Raw genomic sequence first — 21,263 nt, 5'->3', positions numbered from 1 at the left:
TGAGTTTTCTTGTGCAGTTGACTTCATGGTATTCTTTGGCTCCTGACTGCCAGGATACCTTTAGAAGCTGCAATGCTTCCATTTTGGGAACCCTTGCCCCTCAGAGTTGCAACACTTATTCCCCGTCTGGTATTAGTAGATTTGTAGCACACATGTAGTAGAACACATTCTATCATATAATGAAGGCTGAGGGCTGGAGCATTAGGGTTAACATAATGTATTTATTTGCATGTCAAGTTATGAGGTACTGTGATGGTTAATTTTCCTTGTCAGTCTAACTGGGTTTGAACACACCTACAGGAATGCCTCTGAACATACCTGTGAGGGTATTTACAGAGAAGTTCAACTTTAGTACAAAGATTTACCCAAGATACAGGTAACACCATTCTGTGGTCTGGGTCTGCTTGGGAAGGAAGGAAGGAAAGAAAGAAAGAAGGAAAGAAGAAAGGAAGGAAGGAAGGAAGGAAGGAAGGAAGGAGGAAAGAAGAGGAAGAAGAGGAAGAGAAGAGGAGGAAGAGGAAGGAGGAGGAAGAGGAGGAGGAGGAGGAGAAAAGAAGAGGAGGAGGAGAAGGAGGAAGAGGAGGAGGAAGAGGAGAAAAGAAGAGGAGGAGGAGGAGAAGGAGGAGGGGAAGGAGGAAGAGGAGGAGGAGGGAGGGGGGAGGAGGAGACAGAAAAACAAGTGTTGGTCAAACGTTCCTTTCTCTACAGCCTCATTTCAGACCCAATGTAAGGTTGGGTTGGGGATTTAGCTCAGTGGTAGAGCGCTTACCTAGCAAACGCAAGGCCCTGGGTTCGGTCCCCAGCTCGGAAGGGGGGGAAAAAAAAAAGAAAGAAAAGAAAAGAAAAAAAAACAGTCAGACCCAATGTAACCAATTGTCTCATGCCTCCAATGAGTGGTTCTCACCATGGTAACTCTATCCTTACTTTGTTTTTTGTCAGGTGTTAAACAGCTGTGTCAAGATTCTTACAACACTGCTTTGGATTTTGTTTGACTTTGTTTCTTTTTAAAATTTTGTGTTTTCTCACCAACAAGGCCCATCCCACCCCACTCCTCTCACACATTTATAACAGTTGTGCACTTAGTCTTCATGCAGGTCCCCAACAGCTGGAGTGGGAGGCTGTCCCTGACTCTGTTGCCTGCTTGAGGATCCCACTCCCCTAACTGGACTGCCTTGCCTGGTCTCAGTGGGGAAAGATGTGCCTAGTCCTGCAGTGATGTGCCAGGGTTTGGAGATACCCAGAGGGTCCTCCCCCTCCTCAAAGGATATGGGATGGGGTGGGGGGACCATGTGGAGGGGGGTCCTGAGAGGAGGGGAGGGCTGTGATCAGATGCAAAGTGAATAAATAAACTAATGAAAAGAAAACAAGTAAAAAGAATTTTTGTGCGTGTTTTCTTGGTGTAGAATGTGATCATTTAAACCTATACCTAATGTATTTATAGGTTTAAGATAAATAAAAATTTAATAAAATATTGAGATTTAGGACTAACTGAAGTATTTTCCCCGTGAATATTTTGACATAGTTTTGAATAGTTGATAGTAGCAGCCAGGTGTGGTGGGGCACATCTATAATCCCTGCGACTTGAAGACTGGGGCAGTAAGATTGCTTGAGCCCCAAAATTTGAGTCTGGACAACGTCATCTCAAAAAGAACAAGTCTTGATAGTTACAAGGTCTTCAGCAATGAGTAATTTCTTAAAAGATCTCGACCTTAAAGAGAGATTTTAGGAGATATAATGAATGGTATTTTATTTTACCACTTAAAAGGTTTATTATATTTTATATTATTTATTTATTTTTGGTTTTTCAAGACAATGTCTCTCTGCGTAACCCTGTCTATCCTGGAACTTGATCTGTAGACCAGGCTGACTTGAACTCAGAGATCTGCCTGCCTCTGCCCCCTAAGCACTGGGATTAAAGGCACAAGGTAACACTGTCTGGCCATAAATAATGTTTTTAAAACAATGAATTTGAATACATAATATAACAAAAAAGATATGACCACTTAAAAATATTTGTTTTCACAAGACCCTGGGTTCGGTCCCCGCTCCGAAAAAAAAGAAAAAAAAATATTTGTTTTGTTTGAGATGGTCTGTGTGCCTATGTAGCATGCATGCTGGCCCTGAACTTGTGATCCTCTTGCCGTAGCCCCTCTAGTGCTGGGAATAAAGATGTGCATCATCACCTCGGACCATGTTGAACACCCCTTGGGAATGATCTCTTTAACCAATTTTTCCTTAAACTTCTATCATCGTGAACACCATTTTTACCTCATTCTACAGGACCATAGTGGTCATTTGAATGAGAATGGCCCCCCACAGCCATTGTTTGAATACTTGCTTCTCATTTGATGGAAGTTTGGGGAAGATTAGGAGGCCTTGCTGGAGGAGGCCTGTCAGAAGCCTTCCCTAGTGTTTCTCTGCCTACTGCACTTGGATCCATAGGTGAGCTCTCGGCCACTGCTCCAGCCACCTACCTCTACACCCTTGCTCTGCCACCATAGACTCCAATCCTCTGTAACCACAAGCCCAGTTAAACTCTCTCTCTTAGAAGTGTCGCTTTGCTCGTGGCGTTTTTGCCACAGCAACAGAAAAGAAACTAAGACAATGATCTAAGTAGGCTTTGGTTGGGGGTAGATGTTGGGAATGAGAAAAATCCTCCATAGATTTAGGTATTTAAAACCCTGGTCTCCATATTTGGGAAGGGTTGGGTAATGCAGCCTTCTGGGGCAGGTAGGCATTGATAGATTAGTGGTTCTCAGCCTAAGGGTCGTGACCCCCCAACAAACAAATCTCTCTCCAAAACTGCAAATACATTGCAATTCATAACAGTAGCGAAATTATACATGTGAAAATAATTTTATGGTTGTGGGGGCGGAGTCATGACAACATAAGGAACTATACTAGAGGGTTGCAGCATTGGGAAGGTTGAGAACCACAGGTATAGAGTTCTCCTTAGCCAGTCTACCCTCTGCCTCGTACTGGCAGTTGAGGATGTGGTGGTCTCCGGCCGCTGTGCCTGCCTGCTGCTATGTCTCTCTACTATGGCGGACTCTCCAATAACCCCAGCACTGTAAGTCAACCTAAAACTCTCCCTCCCGTAAATGGCGTTGGCCATTGGGTTTCATGACAGGAACCGAAAAGAAGCTAATAACACCTTCCCAATTTTCAACTAGGTTTGCAACTTGAGTTTTAGCCCTTATTAAAAAATAACCCTGCCCTTCCAACCTCACACCGTGTCCCGTACCCGAATTGGAAGAATATATACTAAAATATTATAAAAGACCTAGGAGGTAACTTGTGTTTCAAAATGTCTCCAGCCAATAGGAGCTTTATAAACAAGAGGGGAGCCTTTACAATGAAAAGGGTAACTATGGACTTCCCTGGATGCCTACCTCAAATCTAATCTATTACATACTGCCTGCATTATATACAAGGATTCAATGACAGGGTGATGGGGGATATGGGAGAGACCAAACATCCTGGATGGCTTCTACAACAGGGAGTTATGCTTCCTTTCAGTCCTGGAGGGCAGAAATCCAAGATGAGGGTGTTTGAGAGACTCGGTTTCTTCTGCACTCCTCCCCCTGGCTTGTGGATGAATGTCTCCTAACGTGGCTTTCCTCTGTGCTCTTGTATCTCTACTGTCTCCTTCCCTCATAGGACAGCAGATTCTCTGGTATTAGGGATAACCCTATGACAGCCTGATCTTACCCGTCTCTCCAAGGTCTCTGTTTCTAAAAACAGCCGTGTGGGGTGTTAGGGCTTCAATATAAGACGAGGAGTTGGGAGGAAATTCAGTCCATAGCATCGCCAGTTCCTAGCTTCCCTGGAAAAAGATTTCCACCTGCCGTGAGTGACATGTGACATGGACTCAGTAGGAAGAGACTTTGGAGGAAAGCATGGTCAGACGGTGACACGAGCAATGTAGGGAAGAATTTAGGAAGAAAGAGAGGGGAAGCTGCATCGCGTAATGGCTTCAGTTTTTATATCATTTTTATATCATTTAGTCTCTTTAGTGTAACAACAACAACAAAAAAAAAAAGGAAACCCTGACGTTTCCTGTGGTTAGAGGCTCCTGTAGAACGCATCTGTCTGCTGCAGGTTAAGTGACATTGGTTAGTGCCAGAGTCCATCCCCATTTACAGGGCATCTGATGAACGCTTAGCCGGGGCAACTCCACCACAATGCCGCTTGGCTTTGAAGATGTCCAAGTCAGTGGCCGTCCGTGGCCCAGTAGTTCTACCTGCAATCGGAAACAGGGACAATGCGTAAATGTTCCCAAATACATCCCGGTGATGTCCACTGGCTAAGGAATTAGAGTTTCTTAAAAAGTGCTAGACAGGGCTCCACTTCTACCTTTGGCACTCGCACGCTCTCTTACACTCATTCCTGTTGTCCCTGTTACCCCTGAGACACGAACAAACGTGTGCACAGGTTGGGAAGGATGCTTGAAGACAACGCGGGAAGTAACGGGGAGCACTCTGCCCAGTTCTTACACCCAGAATAACGACTTCCTTCTGGGTAGTCACTACTGTCAAGTTTTCCAGTGATGTTTTACCCTTCAATAGTGTATGGATTTAACCAGTGGTATCGACGGCTGTTTCGCAGTCTTGGTCTTGCTCATTCTAAGAGAAGTCAAGTAAGTAGTTCTGAACATACTCTAGGGTTACTTGAACCATAACGCTTCATCACATGGAAAAAACGCAAAACAAAGCCCTGAATTTTAATCATACTAGTTAATGCCAAGCAAGACATAGATTTAAAGAAAGCAAAACAAAACAACGAAACACTGCCGCGTCCAGGTTTGGAGACTGCTTTAACACTAGATTTGAAACCCAGTTTTCTACCTGGTCAACCTCCATTGTTAGAACTAAAATGTGAAGGGGAGTCACAAGAGAGTCACAGGATATTTCATTCCAAACACATCAACTTCTAGAAAAGGGCCCAAGATACATTGCAGGGCACTCCACTGGGTCTGATGACAGCCTTTAATAATCACAAAAGAATGACAACATCTTTCTTTGATTTGACATGTTCTTGGTGTGGTGTTGGAGAAGTGCGATGGTTTGAATATGCTTGACCCAGAGATGGCAATATTAGAGGTGTGGCCTTGTTGGAGTAGGTGTGTCACTGTGGGTGTGGGCTTTAAGACCCTCATCCTAGCTGCCTAGAAGTCAGTCTTCTCCTGGCAGCCTTCAGATGAAGATGTAGAACTCTCAGCTCCTCCTGCACGATGCCCGCCTGGACATTGCCAGGCTCCTGCCTTGATGATAATGGACTGAACCTCTGAACCTGTAAGCCAGCCCCAATTAAATGTTGTCCTTATAAGGGTTGCCTTGGTCATGGTGTCTGTTCACAGCAGGAAAACTCTAACTAAGACAGGGAGGCCATTAAGGTTCCTTTCACATGAGGTTCACGTGAAAGTTTCCCCTAGAAGCTAAAGCAAGCTATGTTCTCCCCAACGTGGTTTACCCTCACCAACTAAAGGAAGAGTCATGATAAAATTCATTCTTACCTCTGTTTCCCCCAGACTACCTATGGGTTGTCCAAGAAACAGCTTTCCAGAGATGGGCCATTTCAGAAAAATAGCATAGACTAATTTCTTCTCAGGTTTAGATGTGTACCTGGTTAGAAAAAAACAGACAAAAAGACCCTGCCATTGTATCAAGTTACATCCCATGTCTGTCCGTATTTCTGGTTCATGTCTGCAATTGTTTGACAGATACTTGACAATGTCACCACTAGTAAAAAAAATAAATAAAAGGCCCACTTTCCTCCCATATGGTATGAAAAGTCCCTCCCTTTTCCAAACCTCCAATATTAAAAGCAGGTTGGTTTTTGCTCTGTCTTGTGTCAGTCTTAATCTGTAGCTGGGACAAGCCTTGAACTCAAGACAGTCCTGGTGCCTTAGTTCCCTCAATGCTGGCATCACAGGAGTGTTGCCATACCTGCTTGAGAGGAAGTTTGGCGGGTGAGAGGATCGGTGAGCTAATGTCTCTCTTCGAACTGCTCATGTGGAGCTGAGAACAGAGCGTAGAAATAAGCTAACGGGAGCTAGCTAGGCTTCCACCTGCGGATATAGTGTTCTCACTATTAGAGATGCAGCAGAAAGCCAAACACGGTGCTTGGTTTTTACGTGCCTCAGGCTAGAACGGAAAATCACGCAAATAAAATATAAGTCTTGAATCACAATGTGAAAGAAAACATAAAATTGTAACAAATGGTTGTTTTTGTCCTTTTTTAAAGATTGGGACATCAGACAGCTTCTATACCAAGACAACCATGTTTAACCCGAGAGTCACAGCACAAGAGAGAACAGTGGAAACCATAAGGGGACACAGGGACAACCATTCATTGTTCTCCCAATTTCTCAACGATACTTACAGAAATCTAGAACAGTCCTCAGTGTTGTAAGGCTACAGATACAGCCTCAGACAGTCCCTGATCTCGCTTGCCCACATCCCAGTGGGATAAACAAGGATGATGAAAGGAAGGTATGTGTGGCACTGAGCGTTAAACACATAGCTCCAATCCCAGCACTCACACAGATCTCTGAGATTTCCAGGCTACCTGGGAATCCATAGAGAAAAACATGCAGAAGAACGAGGCCTACTAAGGTCAGAAAGGCTAGGCCTGGGGCAGAACACCGATCAGAATGGGGAGGGACGATCTCTCTGAGAAGACAGCCATAAAACCCACAAACCAGGATGCTCCATGAGAACATGTCGGAAAGACTTCCGGGTACGAAAGCATGGAGGATTAGTGTGCTTGGCCTGCACAGCAACAGGGGAGTCGGGGAGCAGGGAAAGGGAGAGCCAAGGAGATCAGAACAAGCAAGGACCAGATTTCCTAAGGCCAAGGAGACCTCTGCAAGGCCTCACTTCTCCCTCGAGACTGGAGGCCTTGGAAGAATTTGTGTACAGGAGTGCTCTAAGCCAGGAACGATGTCAGCCTGGGTTACGTCATGACATATTGAAAACACAAATAAATCACTAGTTTTCTTGATTGCTCTCCTGAGACTATATAAAAAGAACAGGAGTAAAGGGCTAGAAGCTGGCTCAGTCGGTAAAGGGCTTGCCTCACGATCCTGAGGGTCTGTGTTTCAAAATCTGAACACAGTGGTACACCTCTAATCTTAGAATGCAACATGAATCCCTGGAAGCTCATGGGCCAGGTACCTGGACCTATGGGGTGAACCGCTAGGCTTCACTATAATAAGAGAAGCTGGTTCAAGCAGAAGGTGGAAGGTGTCTGAAGACTGACCCCAAGGTTGCCCCTCTGATGGACTCACGTATGCTGGGCATATGTGTATATTGTACTGGCAAGAATGTTCAGATTTCCCACATCCCATTAGGAAAGGAGTAAAAATAGAACACAAAGCACAGGCCAGAAATGGGGTTAGCCGAGTAAGGTACTGAAGTAATCCAGGGGTGAGACAATGGAAAGCCACCACAGAGAAGGTGAGGTGGCCAGAGTCTATATACATTTCAGAAGCCGAAACAATAGACCTGATGATGAACTGATTGTTGTGTGAATGGTTTGAGTGAAAATGGCTCCTAGGCTCAAAGGGCACCATTAGGAGATGTGGCCTTGTTGGAGTAGGTGTGGCTTTGTTGGAGTAGGTGTGGCTTATTGGAGTGGGTGTGGCTTGTTAGGGTAGGTGTGGCCTTGTTGGAGTAGGTGTAGCTTGCTAGAGTGGGTGTGGTTTGTTGGAGTAGGTGTGGCTTGTTGGGGGTAGGTGTGGCCTTTGCTGGAGTGGGTGTGGCTTGTTGGAGTGGGTGTGGTTTGTTCGAGTAGGTGTGGCTTGTTGGAGTGGGTGTGGCTTGTTGGAGGAACTAAGACAGAGGTTGGATTTGCTAGATAGACTGGACCATGCTTCTGTTCGGATTCGGAATGCGGACTTTGGAACTTTGCATTAGAAAAGCAGCTGAACACTTTAGGTGGGGCTTAATGGGCCATACTGGTAGGAACAGGAAGACAGAGGTGTTGGGGGTGATGTGAACTGTAGGGGCCTGGCTCACAAGGTTTCAGGGAAGAATTTGTGTTTATGGCCTAGAGACTTTCATATCATATTTTGGTGGAAAATATGGCTGCTTTCTCCCCTCCTCCAAAACTCTGACTGAGGCTAAACTGAAGAGTTGCGGATTAGCAGTTTTGGGAAAAGGGATTTCAGAACAGCCTAGCTCTGCCTGTGTTATGGGTTGCTAGTGGCCACATTTATGCAGATCTGTAACGAAAGGGAGCAGGAGAGCGAAGAAAAATACAAAATGAATAGTTTGAGGAAAAGGGCACCAGGAAGTTTATTGGAGCTAAATGCTTTGCTCTAGGAGATAAAAAGATCAAAGAAAAGCCTCAAGCTAAATAAAATAAAAAGGGAGTGGTGACCTCAGGGCAAGACTGCACCCAGCTAAGCTTCCAACTTGTAAAAAGGAATTTTAAAAAAGCTCAGGACTGTGCATGGTGGCCTGTGCCTTTAACCCCAGGACTGAGGAGGCAGAAGCAGGTGGATTTCAGAGTTCATGTTCAGCCTAGTCTACAGAGTGAGTTCTAGGACAGCTTAGGCAGTGAAGGAAACCATCAAAGAACAGAAAGCTGGTGAAGGTGTAATTGAACAAGGGGGCCATGGTCTGGCCTCAGCCAGCAGCAGAACTGGGGGTGGGCTTTGAGGTTTCAAATGCTCAAGCCAGGCCCAGAGTCTCTTTCTCCCTGCTGCCTGCCAAGCCAGATGTAGAACTCTCAGCTATGGCACCATGTCCGCTTGCAGGTCACCTTGTCTCCCACCATGATGATAATGGACTAAACCTCTCAACTGTGAGCCAGCCCCAGTTAAATGCTTGCCTTTGTAAGAGTTGCTGTGGCCACGGTGTCTCTTCACAGCAGTGGAAACCCTAACTAAGACAGCCATGAAGTTAGAAGGCAGGTTAAAACCACCGAATGTCAAGTGGAGGATTAAGCTAGACACTTGAAGATAAGAGGCTGGAAAGATCAGATACAGGCTAACGAGGAACAGCCAAAGAGTCTGATCGTCTGAGGCAAGCAATGCCAGAGGGTTCGGAAAACAAGAAACCTGGCACGCGGACTACTGGGGCTGCAAGAGAAAAGCCACAGTGGGTCTTGAACATGGCAATTTCCGGAGAGGTAGGGTGGAAACCCAAACCTAGTGAGTTCAAGAGATAAAGAATGGAGCTCCAGCTAGAAGCAACAGTCAGAAATTGTTCTGCAAGGTATTTTATTTTGAGTAAAAGGAGAAAACGGAAAGGTGGGTGGCAATGAGATAAAATAAATAACGTGCCTCTGTGCGGGTGGGAAAGGGCCTAAGAAAGAAGGGGACTGGAGAGGAGGTGTGGAATCAGAAAGCTGTGCCACCTCCTTGCCTGGAGGATTTGGGATGTGAGGGAGAAAACAAGAGGCTGGGCTTAAAGCCAACGGTGAGCTAATTTGACATTGTGCCTATGTGACTGCAGGGGTAGTCACTTAGCAGGGCCTCAGAAAGATATAGCTGGATTTAACCAACGGTAATCTTCTGTGAGTAGCATAAGAATGGGAAGGAGTAAGGAGACACATAAGGAATTAACTGTAGTCACAGATCACCACACCCCGTTAATCAAGCCCCCAACCTCCCCGCCCCCTTGCTCCTGTCTCTATGACTTTGACTACTCTAGGTACCTCATGAATAATATTTGTCCCCTTTTGCGACTGTGTCATTTCACTTCACACAAATTCCTGAAAATTTCATCTGTGTTGTAGCATTTCTTTCCTATTGAGGTTTGACCTGTTGCTATGTCCCATAATGCTAAATGCTGCCCACCCCCAGACCTGGTTGCCTCAGGAACAAGGAGATAGGTTGTCAGCCTATAGCTGAGCAGAAGAGAAGTAGTTGGGTTTCTATTCCCTGGGGCTGGGGGTCTGAGAAGGAAACACGTGGAGGGCAGAAAAGGAGGAGAGGAGAGACGCCATAGGGCGAGAGATCATGAGAACTAGTCACGAAGGCTGGTCGGTTAGAGCAAGAGTGGCCCAGACAGAACATGGCAAGTTATATCTTCGGGTTCTCAATAGGGAAGTAGACACAATAGCATAGAGGGTAGGTATCTGCCCAGATCTAGTGCTTTAAGGGTTTATTATAAATATAAAGGTTTTGTGTCCATTATCTGGGATCTAAATGATTAGATGTGGGGTAGAAACCCCACATTAATTTTAACGACAGCACCTTCCTTCCCAGAGCTGAATAATGTGTGTAGCGTGCATGTACCCCTTTAGGTTAACTGTCTGTGAGTGGACTCCATTCCTCTCACACTTTAAGTGTCTGGGGATATAGTTCTTCTGGTCTCATTCCTCTGCCTATATCCTCGGAGGTGGAATTGCTGGGTAGCGGAGTGATTCTGTTTCAATGTTTTGAGGGACTGACGTACTGCCCCGCCCCAGCTGCTGGGGTTGCAAGTTCTCAGGACCCTGGAGTGTATCAGTTGCCCTTTCTAAAAGGGTAGCTATTCTAGGTAGGGTAGGATGTGAGACGATGTCTGGCTGTGGTTTTTACTTGCATTTCACCTGCACTTCCTCAACGTGATGTTAAGTATCATTTCCGGTGTCCCTCCACCATCCCGCCAGTCTTTCCATCACAGCTTGCGTCTCTGCAGGAGCAGGCAATACTTTTATTTTACCATTCTCTCAGGGTCCTCTACTGGCTAACTTTAACTTACTGTTTACGCTGCCCTTGGGGATCTCTGGCTTGCCGATTTGGTGGGATATAGTATCGCCAAAACCAGGAAATTGACTAGCGACAGAACACTAGTCTTCTACGTTAACTACTTGGTAATTTTCAGTTGTCTAAACACCTTTCAATTTTCTAACAGGCAACTTAGCTAAAAAGTGCCCATGACTAGGGGATGTCTAGGCATTAGTAAGCAGGATTTGATGAACGTTTTGTTCAATAGCACGCTAATTCTCATTCCTTCTCTCCGTGTTTGAGTCAGGTGGGAGCGTGTGCGGTCACGCAGCAGTAATCCAGTCTTGCTTTTTATCCTGCTCTCTCTATAGGTCGCTCAGATATTGAGTGCTTACTTCTGTCAAGCAGTACTTGTTAAGCGGGAAAACTTACCACACGTCAGGAGTGACGGTGTCGTTCTGAGACCTCCAAGTATGTGTTTCATAAATAGCTTCCCCGTTGACTTTCAGCCAGGTTCCCATTTGCCTTAAGCGCTCCTCAAAAATTACAGGAATGATGCCATCTAGTGTGGGGCCAATATTCATCAGGAGATTTCCTCCACATGAGACCGTTTCCACAAGTTGCTAAAAAGAGAGAGAGAGAGAGCGCGCAAACGTAGTTGGAAATAGAGAAATATTAAGAATAAATAGTTTTGAAATAGAAAAAAATTAAACATATACAAATACATACATATATACAAAAATACATATATATACAAAAATACATATATACACATACATATATATATATACATACATAAATGCATATATATATACACACATATATATAATTTCATAGGGAAAAAACCCCACAGAGGATAATGTCCCAAGCTTGTGGCACTACACAATCCCAATTGTAAGGAAAAAAATCCTGTACCCCCTCATTATAAGAACTTTCCAGAACAGCCCCACAACATATTTCACTGTACCTTCACCAATTCTTCAATGGTAAGATAGTCACCGATTTCAGCCTCCCGTCTGTAGCCCCAGGAGAACTTGTCTATTGTCATGCAGTTCTCCCACTTGTGTGGCAAGAGATGTCCGGGATTATAACGGTCACTGCAAGTATAGTAACCACCGTGTTTGCAGATAGAGCCAGCTCCCCAGCGATCATTGGTGACTACTGTGTCCCGAACTGGGCTGAAATGAAAAGGGCAAGAGAAAGTGTCCTTGAAACAGAGGGCAACGTCACCACAAACAGATCCACCCACTCCCCGCCTCCGTCAGAAATGGCGGTAAGAAAGCAGAAAGCCTCCCGTTTCTAAAGCCCAATAGATCTGAGAGGGCTGGAGAACTCACATTCCAGTTTCTAGGCCTGGGGCAAATTCCTCAACCTCTTTGAGGACTGAATTCCTTCGCTGTTGTTTCAGTGAGGATAACTGGTGTAAAACCCAGAGTCCAGCTGTGACAGCATGGCATGTGTGAGAACACTGGACAGTTACTGCTGGTTTCCACACTCACGTGGCGAATGGTAGCCTAACCTGAATTTAAACTCAAGACAAGTCCCATTCCGCCCCCTGACCCCCCAGTCCTCACCACCAAGGACTAAATAGCCTTATAGGTCCTCATCCGATGATTGGTGCCTCCTACTAGAAAAATCTCTGAAAAAAATTGAGGGTTGACGTCACGTAAAATACACTCCCCAATTTCTTAGGTCTGGTGGATCAAGTAGAAAGAACGGGACTCCATATACAGGGGCAGTTTTGACTCACAACTTAAAGCAGAGGGTCCCAGTCACGTCTTGATCTTGGTATTCTTAAATTGATTAGGAAATCAGTCTGGCAGTATCTGACATATTTCTGATCGTTTTTTTACTAACTACTGACCAAGCTAATAAGCACGGCTTGTAAGGATTTGGTCCTTCCACAGCATAAACGATCATTAAACCACAGGAAGGTAAACGCTTCTATACACAGTCGGAGTGTTCAAGACGCGTACAGGTGCTCGAAAGTGTGCAGACCTTTCGTTATAGAGCCAGGCCAAGAAGTCAGTACTATTCCAGTAGTGATCTGGCGCTCCCCCATCTCCGTCTGACCACAGAACTTCCGGCTGGTACTTGGTCACCAACTCATAGAGCTCAGGCAACGTCTTAGCAACGGGAAACCGCTGCTTCTGGAACGCGCTGGATTGATCCTCCAGAAAGAGTGGGTGGAACCATTCAAAAAGAGAATAGTACAGACCAAAGTGCAAGTCAGTCCTGTTCCTCACAGCCACCTCAAGCTCCTTGACGATGTCCCTCTTCGGCCCCTCATCGACCGCGTTCCAATTCCAAGAATGGGCCGAACCCCACAGAGTGAATCCTGGGAAAGGACAGCAGACAGCCCTCGGAAGCGTTAACGCCTTGACGCTGATAAATTTGAAGCCATGAGAACACCAAAACAATTCAAAGCAAACCCACAATTCACTGCTTCCCCCGGACAACCGTTTCTTGGCCCACTTTTGCATTCTGTCTTGTACTCGTTTGGGCAAGCAAACGGGAATATAAGTAACGCGAGATTGGGGGTAAGAGCTGCACACTCCGTCTCCAGGTACAGAAGCGGAGGCTCTTGGGGAGCAGCGTAGTGTTCCGGCGTCTGCAATGTTTCTGGCTATACCCATCAGCCGATTGTTAGCCTAGCGTCTAAAAACGAAATATCCGATCAACGACAGTCATTGGTAAGAGGAGGACACCTTCCACATCTATCACACCGAGTGATGATCTCTGCTATTTGGGACAAAGACCTAAGGTGTATAGTCTGTGGGGTTCGTATTTTTAATAAATAAATATAACATTTATTTATTATATTTATATGAGTACATTGTAGCTGTTTTCAGACACACCAGAAGGAGGGCATCAGACACCATTACAGATGGTTATGAGCCACCATGTGGTTGCTGGGATTTGAACTCAGGACCTCTGGGGGAGCAGTCAGTGCTCTTAACCGCTGAGCCATCTCTCCAGCCCAGTGTCTTCTGATTCAATGGGTAAAGGTCTACCTCTTGGATGGGTTTCGTTACAATGTGAGTCTCAGAATACTCACAAGGACAGGAAGTAAATCTCCGTGGCATGATAATTAATTTAAACAGAGGGAAAGAAGATGTGCTATTTCCCATTAGTTCTGTACTTTTTAGTGATTTCAATATGCTTGGCCCACGGGAAGTGCATTATAAGAGGAGTGGCTTTGTTGGAATAGGTGTGGCCTTGATGGAGGAAGGGCATCGCTGTGGGGGTGAGCTTTGAGGTCTCCTAAGCCAAGCACCACACAGTGTGGAATCAGAACCCCCCTCCCCCTGGCTGCCTGCAGAAGAGAGTCTCCTTCTGGCTGCCTTCAAAACAAGATGTAGAACTCTCCACTCCTCTAGCACCATATCCACCTGCACGCTGCCATGTGTCCTGCTATGATGATAATGGACTGAACCTCTGAAACTGTAAGCCAGCCTTGATTATATGTTTTACTTTTTAAGAATTGTCTTGGTCATGGTGTCTCTTTGCAGCAGGGAAATCCTAAGGAAGGCACCCATCTTACCCTAAAGCCATAAACGTGGATTTTATTCTTTAAAGTCCCCCGATAATGACTAAAAAGGTAAAGAAAGTAACACACAACATTACCCAAGCACTTTGAAATAATTTATATTTTAACAGGACTTGGCTCTCCCTTCTATAGAACCCTTCTATAGGTTGCTCACCATTCTATATAAAATGTTAGAAGAGATATATAAACTGAGATGCTGGAGAAATAATTATAAAATCTACAGAAATTTCAGCTCGTGCCTTGGGCCATTAAGAACTCTGTTACCATTTCATTCGTCTTTAAACACCTTGAAGGGCAGATGCTTGCCAGACACTATAGCTGCTCACTTTACTCTCGTGTTAGGACAAGCCTGAGGACTAACCCACTCTTTAAATTCATTGCGGAGAGGTCCCTCAAATGCTTCCCACTTTCTCTAAGGATGCCTGCGGGAAGCTTGAAGGCAGTGTGAACATTTAAGACCTGCCTCTGCCTCGAAATCGTTCAACCCAAGAGGGCAGCATGGCCACTGCTTGGTTCTTTATCTCAGTACATCACCCACAGTGAGCACACAGTGATTCTCCCCCTAGCTGCAGCCAGCAGAACATTTTCTGAAAGTTCTGAAAGGAGTGCAAACATTTGGCAGCACGGTTCGGTTCCTTAAACAGGAACACAGACCAAAGCAACGGTTCTCAACCTGTGGGTCAAGACCCTCTCATGGGTGTTGCTGGCCAGGTGTCCTGCGAATCAGACATTTACATTACGATTCATAACAGTGGCAAACTTACAGTTATGAAGTAACAGCGAAAATAATGTTATGGTTGTAGGTCAGCACAACATGAGGAAGTGTATTACAGGGTCACAGCATTAGGAAGGGCGGAAACCACTGGTCTAAAGGTTTTGGGGCTTTCCTTTTTCAAGAACTCACTTTGTGTCAGAGAGGTTGGGAAAGTTCCTAGACAGCAGGGATCGGCATGTTCCCGTCAGGAGAAACATTTAGAAGAGGAAATCGTGCAGCTATCAGATTGTGGCCAACAGGGAAAATATTTAAGGTAATTACAGATTTTTGGTTTGAGCTCATCTCTCCTGCCTCCTTCCCACCCCTGAAGAATATAAAGCAGCTTTTGAAGATAAAGAAGACCATGCAAAGGAAACTACGCAGTACATTAACACTAATTGGAGATAACATTAGCCAGGACTTCCCTGGACTTCTCTGGTGGATTCTTTGCATGGTCTTGTGGACACTGGGCGGTTATAGCAGAACATCTTATTCATGCGAGATTTGTGTGCTCCCTTAAATTCTTTTGTTTGTTTCTGGGCACTATTATAAATCTCTAACTCTTTCTCCTAGAGGCCTGTCTTCTTTCATCGGTAGCAACTCACCCACGACTTGCATATCTAAAAGTTACCCACAAAGCACAGCCAGCTGTATGAGTCAAGCATAAGGAAGGCAGCGTAAGTGTCATGGTGTTTTCCAAGAATGCATTGAAGAATAGAAAGAGAGACTGGCAGTGGTGACACACGCCTTTAATCCCAGTACTCAGGAGGCAGAAGAAGGTGAAACTCCAAGTTCATGGCCAGCCTGGTCTACAGAGTGAATTCTAGGACAGCCAGGGAGGGCTACATAGAGAAACCCTGTCTCAAAACAACAACAACAACAACAACACAGAAAGAAAGAACAGAAATGGAAGTATAACTGTATATAATATATACATATATATATACTAAGTATACTCATTCTCTTCAATCAGCTTTAAATAAATCTATTTATTTATTTAAATGATGTCTAAGTTAGGGTTTCGTTGCCGCGAAGAGACGCTATGACCAAGACAAGTCTTATAACGAAAACGTTTCATTAGGGCTGCCTTACAGTCTCAGAGGTTCAGTCCATTATCATCATGGCAGGAAGCATGGCAGCCTGTAGGCAGACATAGTGCTGGAGGAGTCCAGAGTTCTACATCAGGATCCAAAGGCAGCCAGAAGGGGACTCCTCTGCACTGGGTAGAGCCTGAGCATAGGACCTCAAAGCCCCATCCCCCACAGGGATATACTTTCTTCAGAAAGGCCACATCACCTAACAGTGCCGCTTTCCATGGGCTAAGCATATTCGAACCACCATAAGTGGTTAAACGTGTACCTAAAAACTGTCTATCTTTCCTCTCATTCTGTGGTACTGGCTGTCTGGATCCATAATGCTTTCCGACTAAAGTGGAACGCGTGGTCCTTAAAGTGGAAGCAATTGTCAATCTCCACCTGTGGTTATTCTGAAAAGCCTGGTTTGACGGGGAGATCTTGCTTTAATGCTTCCACCCGAAAAGAATGACCCTACATTTCCTAGCCATTGTCAGTGTATGTCTTAGGTGCCCTACTTACCTTCATGATGTTTGGAAGTTAAGACCACATATTTGGCACCAGAGGCCTGGAGAAGATCTGCCCATTGGTTTGCGTTAAAATACTTGGCTGTAAATAACACTCCAAAATCTTCATACTTAAAGCCAGGGGGATAATTATTGTCCATAAAGTCCACAAACTTGGGTCTCCTTTCCTTTTGCCAATACCACCTACGGCAGAAAAAGAAAGAGCACGTGACCACATAAACATAAATGCTTGAAGTAATTCCTGGGCTCACCCAGTACGTGCCCCCAGCCCGGTATGCAGATTGTGGCCAGATTCTCTCCCCTCTATCAGTGTGGCTTTGCACCAAGGACAGCTTATGCAAACAGAAAAGCTGGCCATATTCTCTCCTTTTTCCTTTGTGAGGTCCTCCTGTAACCCGGCCACTGGTTCTCCCAATTCCTCCCTTTAAGACATGGTAACACCTTTGCCTTCACACATTAGCTCACCGTGAAAATTAAGGAGCTAAGATTTCAAGACAAGACAGCACGCCTAAAACCTAACACACATCCGTCCTATTCGTTGATGAAGAAAACCTTTGGGTGGATAGGGGGAAACATTTCCATGGGCTGAGCAAATTCGGCAGTGAGCACTGCCTTTGCCCGCCTGATGTAAAGACCTCACAGGCAGCAAGGGCCATGTCCTCTATCTGACCCAAAGTCACATGCATACTTCAGAAGCATCAATCACCGCAACCCATGCTGGCTGGTGAATCGGACAGATTCTGGGATCTCCTAATGAAGGGAGAAGCTGGCTTTTGGTTAGGAAGAAGTTGAAGATGAAACAAGTTCATGTTGCCTGCCCACCATCATGTGACTATGAAGATAACGTGGGGTAATACACCTCTCTTACTGTCCCTTTTGTTTGCTTTGAGGTTTTGATGCTTTAGTAATATGCAAGGACCTTAACTTCATAGCTGAACCGGGAAACATTTATTTTAAAATTTCTTATTTTATTTTTAATTACATTTGTGTTTGTGTGTAGGTGTGTGCATGTGAGGGAGGAGTCTAGAAGCACGAACTTCCCCTGGAACCAGAATTACACATGGTTGTGAACCTCCCATGTGAACCTCCCAGTGGGGATGGGTGTTATGAGTCAGACTAGGGTCCTCTACAAGACCAGTGTCTTAAAAGTTTTACTGCTGTGAACAGACATCGTGACCAAGGCATGATACTATAAAGATATCATTTAATTGGGGCTGGCTCACAGGTTCAGAGGTTCAGTCCATTATCATCAAGGCGGTAGCATGGCAGCATCCAGACAGGCATGGTGCTGGAGGGGTAAGAGTTCTACATCTTCATCTGAAGGCTACTAGGAGAAGACTGGCTATTAAAACCAATACCCACAGTGACACACCTACTCCAACAAGACCACACCTTCTAATAGTGCCACTCCCTGGGCCTAGCTTATACAAACCATCACAAGAAGCACCAGCCCTTAACCAGTGAGGAATTTCACCAGTCCCTTTGAACTGGCACTCCCTTAAACACACAGGTGTTGCCTTTGAGTACACCCAGTAGGGAGGCCCACTGCAGAGTGCCTAAGAACTCCCATGAACACTCTGTAGATTTGGTGTTGATTGGGAGGACACACTCAATCAAGAAACACTGTATTCAACATCTGGAAGTGCAAACCGATCCTTGACCAAAACAGTGACAAGCAGGGAGCACTCCTGCCAAGTGGGCTGGCTACTGCCGACTGCCACTGCATGGGCTACACAAAGCCCTGTGTGTGTGTGTGTGTGTGTGTGTGTGTGTGTGTGTGTGTGGCCAAGGTATGCAGGCTACACAAAGCCCTGTGTGTGTGTGTGTGTGTGTGTGTGTGTGTGTGTGTGTGTGTGTGTGTGTGTGTGTTGGGCGAAGGCATGCACTTACCAGAACCATTCACTACCAAAGCTGGGCACGGAAAACACTCCCCAGTGGATGAAGATTCCGAACTTGGCCTGGTCGAACCAGGCTGGCAGCGGGCGTCTGTCCAGAGACTCCCACGTGGGGTCATAGCTAAGGGCTGTCACGGCCCGGTACCGGGTTGCCAGCAGCAGTAGCGGCAGAAACATCAGGAGCCCCAGGCGCATGCGCGCCAGCCTGGGGTCCTCCGGGGAACCGCAAGTCACTGGGAAAGCCGGGGACCTTTTCTGTCAGCCGCAGAGGCTGCCTAGCGCTGTCCTTCCGTCTTTTGCTAAGTGTGCTCAGCTCCTGTCACCTGACCAAGACCTGCTTGGTCAGATGACCGCCGCTGTTCGGAGTAGGAGTGGCTGGGAGCTCTAAGGAGCTCGGATTGCCTAAGGACCCCAAGAACGCTGCATTACTCAGGTGCACAACCACAGAACTCAGTTACTTCGCAGACTCGGCATTTTAAAAGCCCTTGGTTCTGTTTCTGTAGATCTGATCTACTTACCCAAGATGTCCCTTTTGTCTGCTGTGAGACAAAAACCTAAGGATGATCTTTGACTAATACCTTCGACTCACTCTCTAGGGACTCCTAACAGAAACCTGTCAAGAGGTCAGCGAGACCGCCAGGCCCTGGTAGCTGTATGCCCTTCGGTGGGACTGGAGCCTGAGACAGGAATCGCCTGGGCTGCTTCTCCTGGCCCAGAGAGCTCTTGAAGCAGCTCCCGTGGCACTCAGCCTTTGAATCTGCCTCTGCCAGTGTCGAATTTGTAGCAGATGAAATCCCAAATTTTGGGTTCAGCCAATCTGGGTTGGGGTCAAGGGTTTTACATTTCTACTCAGGCGCTTGGTATTTCTGACGTTGATAGTTGGCGGAACAAACTTTTCTGAGAAAGTGCATTAGGAAGCAAGGCAATCTGAGTAGAATGGGCATTTAAGAAATGTACATCTAAGGAGGGTTGGGGACCTGCTAGGTTGGTTGTTTGAATACTTATTTAGCATGCCGGAAGCCCTGATTTCTGTTTCTTGCACCTAATAAAACCAGAGTAGTGCTGAGCATAGTAGTGTGGAAACAGAAATAGGAGAGTCAGGGTTCAAGGTCATCTTTGACTACATAGAGAGCTATATGAGACACTGTCTCAAAAATCAGGAAGGAAAGAAGTAAAGGAGGAAGAAAGGGAGGGAGGGAGGGAGGGAGGGAGGGAATGAAAGTACTATCTAGGGTTGGGGATTTAGCTCAGTGGTAGAGCGCTTGCCTAGCAAGCACAAGGCCCTGGGTTCGGTCCCCAGCTCCGGAAAAAAAAAAAAAAAAAAAAAGAAAGAAAGTACTATCTAGGAGCTGTAGTTCAGTTAAAAAAAAATGTCCTAGAGCTCTGTGTATGTGTGTGTGTGTGTGTGTGTGTGTGTGTGTGTGTGTGTGTGTGTGTTTGAGAGAGAGAGAGAGAGAGAGAGAGAGAGAGAGAGAGAGAGAGAGAGAACACCAACCTGCAGGTAGACTTAAAGAAAAGGAGCCAGTCACTTAGAATAATCATCAAAGTGCATCTTCAGGAACTGTATCCGGAAGTTGTTTAAATGCCACCCAAAGCCAGAATCTTTACTGCTTCTCCTTTGGCAAAACCCTTATCCTTTGGGGGCACATTTCAAATGCCACCTCTTCCAGGATGCTTTCTGCCATAATCATTCCTCCCATAACATTCCACTTCCTCCTGTGTGTCTCCACCGAACTTACTCTAACCACTAACACAGGAGTCCACAGGTGGTTTTGGAATCGTGCGACTGGAGATCCTAATCTCCTTAGACTGTGAATGTTTAAAGAACATTTATGACATCTTCTTTAGTGCTGTGCCTTTATGGGCAGCAAAGCCTGGCTTTGAGCCACACTTAAAATGTTTTTTTCTGGAGTTCCTCAGCTTACTGGAGTTCTCTTTGCTGAATGAACAAAGAAGGAAGTGATACTAAGTATCTGTTGCTTGCGGTTCCTCTTCTGCACAACAGAGGAGCAACAGAAGCCACTGTCTCTCCACAAGTTGGGGCAATACTCCTCTGCAGGCAGATGTCTCATCAGGACCCCAGCACCACCATAAGATACCTGCCAAAAGCAACTTCCAGAAAGGTTTCCTTTTGCTTAATGTCAAAGCATCTGTTGTGACAGTGAAGGAAGTCATGCTGGGAGGAGCCTGGCAGCTGGTCACATTGTATCCACAGCCAGCTAGCTCTCAGCCATTAACACTGATGCTCATGTTTTCTCCGTTATTTTTCTGTCAGACCTCAACCACTTACAATTACCACAGATCTCTCACTGCAGTGTTTTGAAGAATAGCCCCCATCGGCTCATATATTTGAATGCTTAGTCCATGGTTGGTGAAACTGTTTGAGATGTTAGGAAATGAGGCCTTATTGGAGGAGGCGTGTCACTGGGGGGTGGGCCTTTGAGGTCTCAAAAGCCCATGCTGTTCCTAGTTAGCTTTCTCTCTCTCCTTGTGCGTCAGATGTAAGTTCTTAAGCTACTGCCCCACTGCTGCCTGCCTGCCTGCCTGCTGCCATGTTTCCTGCTACTGTGGTCATTGTTTTAGTTGAGGCTTCTATTAATGTGATGAGACACCATGACCAAAAGGGAAGTTTTGAAGGAAAGATCTGAAGTCAGTTCTGTGCAGGCTCCCTAGTTGCCGGTTCAATCTCTGTGAACCCCTATGATTACAGGTTGGTTGATTCTGTGGACTTTCTTGTGGTGCCCTTGACTTCTTTGGCTCCTACAATCCTTCCTTCCCCTCTTCCTCAGGATTCCCTGAGT

The 21,263-nt window shown here is 45.8% G+C and overlaps 1 protein-coding gene across 2 annotated transcripts; it reads right to left on the bottom strand.

The window, feature by feature from the left end:
- Positions 1 to 3,963: 3,963 nt before the first annotated feature.
- Fuca2 (alpha-L-fucosidase 2) lies at positions 3,964 to 18,763 on the bottom strand. Of its 2 annotated transcripts, none has more exons than XR_015682816.1 (7): positions 18,458 to 18,763; positions 16,563 to 16,750; positions 12,414 to 13,001; positions 11,631 to 11,841; positions 11,096 to 11,286; positions 5,516 to 5,624; positions 3,964 to 4,243 (listed from the first exon to the last, which is right to left on the bottom strand). XR_015682816.1 is itself a non-coding variant. In NM_001004218.1 (7 exon segments), coding segments are annotated over 7 exon segments (1,380 nt in total). In that variant the 5' UTR covers positions 18,658 to 18,746; the 3' UTR covers positions 3,969 to 4,102.
- Between the last annotated feature and the right edge of the window lie 2,500 nt (positions 18,764 to 21,263).

This window comes from Rattus norvegicus, chromosome 1 (assembly GCF_021556685.1).
Source record: "Rattus norvegicus strain SHRSP/BbbUtx chromosome 1, alternate assembly SHRSP_T2T, whole genome shotgun sequence".
NCBI lineage: Eukaryota > Metazoa > Chordata > Mammalia > Rodentia > Muridae > Rattus > Rattus norvegicus.
The sequence above is the reverse complement of the archived record's forward strand: the minus strand, read 5'-3'. Positions and strand labels throughout refer to the sequence as shown.